The sequence below is a fragment of the Phaethon lepturus genome, unplaced genomic scaffold, assembly GCF_000687285.1.
Source record: "Phaethon lepturus isolate BGI_N335 unplaced genomic scaffold, ASM68728v1 scaffold57123, whole genome shotgun sequence".
In the NCBI taxonomy this organism is placed as follows: domain Eukaryota; kingdom Metazoa; phylum Chordata; class Aves; order Phaethontiformes; family Phaethontidae; genus Phaethon; species Phaethon lepturus.
Window position 1 is genome coordinate 1837 of NW_010528133.1, and position 4707 is coordinate 6543.

General features: G+C 38.7%; 1 protein-coding gene across 1 annotated transcript in view; it reads right to left on the minus strand.

The window, feature by feature from the left end:
* Positions 1–4707, minus strand: part of LOC104618058 (mitogen-activated protein kinase kinase kinase 5) — a gene marked incomplete at both ends in the record, with an annotated part of 17307 nt that overhangs the window by 194 nt on the left and 12406 nt on the right. Inside the window, 4 exons of the mRNA XM_010283561.1 lie at positions 1–22; positions 3012–3180; positions 3281–3458; positions 4602–4622. The exon at positions 1–22 is cut by the window's left edge and continues 194 nt beyond it. Coding sequence (XP_010281863.1) covers positions 1–22; positions 3012–3180; positions 3281–3458; positions 4602–4622 — 390 coding nt within the window. The remainder of the gene's footprint in view (positions 23–3011; positions 3181–3280; positions 3459–4601; positions 4623–4707) is intronic.

Below are 4707 nucleotides of genomic sequence, written 5' to 3' on the forward strand. Positions count from 1 at the left end.
TTAGCTTGGGTTCTTCGGCTCCCTGGTAGAAGGAGAGAGAAAAAGAGAGTTTTGATAGCCATAGTTTGAAACATACATCCAGGAGGACTTTAGCCAGTAACATCAGTTGACAATGTGGATTTTCAGAAACTCTACTGTTACAGTTAAGGGAAAGGTGCAGCTGCAGGTCAGGTAGCAGTGTAACTACAGAAGTGCAGAGCTCACCGCTGAGCTCCCTGGTAATGCAGATTACCTGACAAGTAAATTGCTGACTTCATTTTATATCAGTTGCTGAAATACATGTGCACACTATAGTCTGTATGGCTCATAGTACAGGAGTGAAAAGATACAAATAAATATACTGTGTCCTGAATACTACAAATTACTCTAAATTGCAAACAAACATGTACTTTGTCATGCCTCTAATTTCAGAGTGCCTCTGAGAGCCACCATGCAAACTCTCACAGTAGCATTTAAAAGAAGGGATTAGTCAAAGTTATGTAGAAGGCTCATAAGAGCCTAGCTCTTTCCTACACAATTTCCCTTGATATGGAAGTTCTACACTTACCTATTCTTAAAGCAGGTCTACAAATCTCTCACCTTTCTATTATAAATATTCATATGACTATTTTTAAAAGCTTTTGTGGTTTTGCATGAGCTACCAAAGTAGCAAAAAGCTAAAACCACTCATCAGAATAACGAGCGTAAGTAACCAGGAAGCAGAGGACCGTATTTAGTCTCTAAATTTAAGTTATGCCAATTGAATACAAATTTCAATTCCAAACTGAAAATTAAGCCAGAGATAGAAAAACATACTAGTTGTTCAACATGAAGTATTAGATGCTTATTCTGAAGGAAGTTAAGTAATTATTTATATAGACTAAAGGTATCTAACATTGATTTCTGTAACAGAACATATGGTGTTTGGTGCTGCTGTATTTGCCAGTTTGCTGCCATGAATGTTACAGCTGGTCAGACATCAACTGTTTGCCAATAACGTTGAGGTTTTAACTATAGTTAATTAAGTCTGATCAGGATTAAAGAAAGATAATTTGATTATTTGAGAGAGAAAGAAACTAAAAAAAAAAAAAAAAGAAAAACCTCTAAAGCAGTCAAACATTCCACTTACTAAAGCACCCGTCTCTGAGGTAAAAGATCCTAGCCTCTGATCCTGATCCACTTTGATTTGGAGAATTCACCTGATGATTGGCTATACTGAAGTGGATCCCTCACTCTGTCCTGCAGTAGCTGATCTCCTTTCATGTAAATAATTAAAAAGCTATTAGGGCAAATAGGTGGACACACTGTAGCCCTGGACTAGAAGATCCAAGTCCATCAAGGCAATGCCGGGGACAGGGCAACTAGCATGGCTCTGTAATAAGAAAGAGTGACCTATTTTGGGAGGGTCATTCTCTTCCACTAGCCCCCCACACCCAATGACTTTGTTGAAATTGTTCTTATTAATAGTTTTTGTGAAGGGAAAAGCACTATCAAAGCCTAAATCCTGATGAGGCCTAACAAGCAAGTCAGGCTCCCATCTATTGGTAATTTCTTGCATTTAAGCAGGACATAAGAAGCCTACTCAACTTCCCCTTAACTGCAGTTACCACTACCTCCTGGTGGTTTGAGTAAGTTTCTTACTCTTTGACCAGGGTCCCACTCTCAAAGGAGAAAACGGTGTTTGGGAGTCAGAGCTCTGCATCCTCTTGACGGGCAGGCAGTCCCATGCACATGTCCTTTGAACTCTGGCTCTACAGCTCCATGTCTCTCTGCCCGACCTTGGGCTGTTCCAGCCCCAGCTGAGGAAAGCACGAAACACCAAGCACCCTCTCTGGATTTTGTGATTGAGTTTCAGGCTCTCACAATCACTGATTATTCCTTTCATACACATGCTAACAACCGTGCCTGTTAAAGCAACACTCTAGCAAAGCACAGATCACGAGCACCTCTCTCACTGCCTTCTGTTTTAACACTTTCTACCGTTACCAGGACAACTGTGGGTTCCCCCTGACCCCACACCAAAAGTCAGAAGCTCTTTTTATTGGTACGGCAGCAATTTCCAATTACATTAACTGTAGTACATGCAGAAGAATCATACTGGTTTGCATCAGTTTCTAAACAGTACTATCTTTAGAAGATGAGTTGCCACATATTATACAAACATGTTTTAGACCAGCAATATCTAGCCTTGAGAATGAAGTGAGTCAATTAACTACTAATACACACATTACAAACAAGAACAAAAAATTTATGTCATCCCATTACTGTGTTGCAACATTTAGCAGTGTGGTCATGACCTGTAATTTATTCAGTGTCATCCTGAACTGATACATCATCATGAATCATCCCCACAAAAGAGTGCCAAAAGGTCGTTCCGCAATTATGTTGTTGTTTGCTGTAGCTCCCACTGTTACTCCATCTTCCCTCCCCTCCATATGTGCTCCCAACTGCTGTGAGAAATAGCTGCAATTTATTTTCTCCCTAGCCCCCTCTTTCTCCCTTTATGACTGTTGGCTAGAAGGCAATGGTGTACCAGTCAGACCCATTTTTTCTGCACAATAACCTAACATAAGGCCAGAGCAAACCAAACGACCTAAACCTCCCTCCACCAAACCAGTCAGCCAGAAGACGGAACTCTCAAAGGGAGGCAAGCTAATCTCCTGGGGATGATCCTATCTTACACAAGTTGACCTGACAGCCTCAGTTAGTCCCATTTGAAAATCACTGGCAAAATACAGTACCATGAAAACACTTTTTTATGTTGTCTGGCCAGCACTAATATCCAGGTATACATACAGTATTTCCAAACAACACAAAAGGCTTATGTAATGCAGCATAAACAATTTTAAAGCCTATTTTTAATAGGCCAAATAAAACAATGAACTGTGAAAACTTACATGGTGTACGCTTTCTAGTTTAATCAAACATTCCTTTTAAATTGCTTTACTATGTGTAATTTCAAGTATTCCAGGTAACTTCAGATAAGTCCTAAAATTCTGTAGAAGTTTTGCTGCCTTCTGAAATTACTTTACCTGAGCCAAAGCTTCCATCAAGTTCCTCACCACCTTCTCTTGGTCCTCAGTTAATATCCTGTGAAGGGTGGCTCTCCTTTCACTATCCTTCTTCAGCATGAAAAATCCAGAATCTTTCTCTTCAGGTGAAGGAGGTGCACTGTGATCCTCAAAATTTTCATCTGGGATGCTGAATGAAAGACACCCGGTGAAAAGAAACTTTATAAAAACGACCCAAATGCACATATTCCTAATCTATTGTGTAACATAAACACCAGATAGCTCTTTACCTCAGAAAAAGGGACCGGATTCCCTTCCCATCTTTTTCTCCACAGGATTTGGCTCTTGTTTTGAAAGAGAACGGATCAATTTTTAATTCTGTATCAGGTGAGACAGAACCATATTCACTGCTGCTGCTTGTATCCTCCACCAGAACAGGGACAGGTAAGGATATACTCCGAAGATACTCTATTTATATAGGAATATTCAGAAATTAGAATTTAATAGTGCAGTTGTATTTCACAGTTCTGAACTGAAAAGGTTATTCTTTCAGAGGAAACAGAAAGAATCCAGTCTTCCCCCACACCAATATAAAATATTAAAATAAAATTGACAGAACACTCTTAAAGCTTATTCTTCTGGAATACAGTTATCTTCCAGTTATGTTTTTATTCAAAACCTTCCTGAGATACAGAAATGCTGGGCCCTTTGCAAGTTCACTTAGAGAACTTCACCACTGGAGTGAATGTGCATCTCATATCATCAGTACACACTTTCAGCAGCAGCAAAATGTTTCTACATTTGTCTTCTAAGTCATCCAAGCACCTTCCAAGATCTCAATTTTATGTGTGTATATAGATGTATGTATTTTTATATACAATACATATAAGCATATATACCATAACACATACAAGATACATTCCTTTATCAGATTGTCTTATACAAGTTTAACTAGTTCATAGTCTTTGATTAATAATAAACATGCATGTTAGGTCAGAACTTCTGTTTTTAAATCCAGAGCGCACATTACTGCTGCAAGAAACTATTCATACCTACTTCACATGTGCGCATTTCAAAATGTACTTTGATAGCAACTCAGAATGAAGTAACTATGTGTTTGTCTGGTTTTCCCCACCCCACTCTCCCCAGTTCATTTCCTGGAAGAGATGAGTATCCTGTACCCAGGCCTGACAGGGGGTCTCAAATGCATTCCATTTTTTTAAATTATAGAATTTAGCCTAATTTAAAAAAACAAACAAACAAACAAACTATCTTCCCTATCTCCACAAACCTCATCTCTATTGCTACTATAAAACAGCCATTTGGCTTCCTGTCCAGATTTCCACTAAATGGCCCTCTAACAACAACACAGCTCTTCAAGCCTGTATTACCCACCTGCCTAGACAATTAGGCCATAGTCTGGTAGGATTACAAACAGGAGTTTACATTTGCACAATGAATTAGAGGTTCCTAACAGAGAAAGGTCACTTATTTTCATAATTGCACCCACTTCTCTTTGCAACATTTTAGTGTCACAAATTATACCAGAATAAGTGATAACCACGGTATCAACACAGTTATGTTTTGATAGAAAAATATGTTAAAACTCACCATTTGTGTTAGCTGAAAGAACTGTGGGAGAAAAGCAAAGAAAAAAAAAGTTGAATGTGCTGAAATTAACTGAGAAAATAAGTATAGTCTAAAGAATAACGCTCTT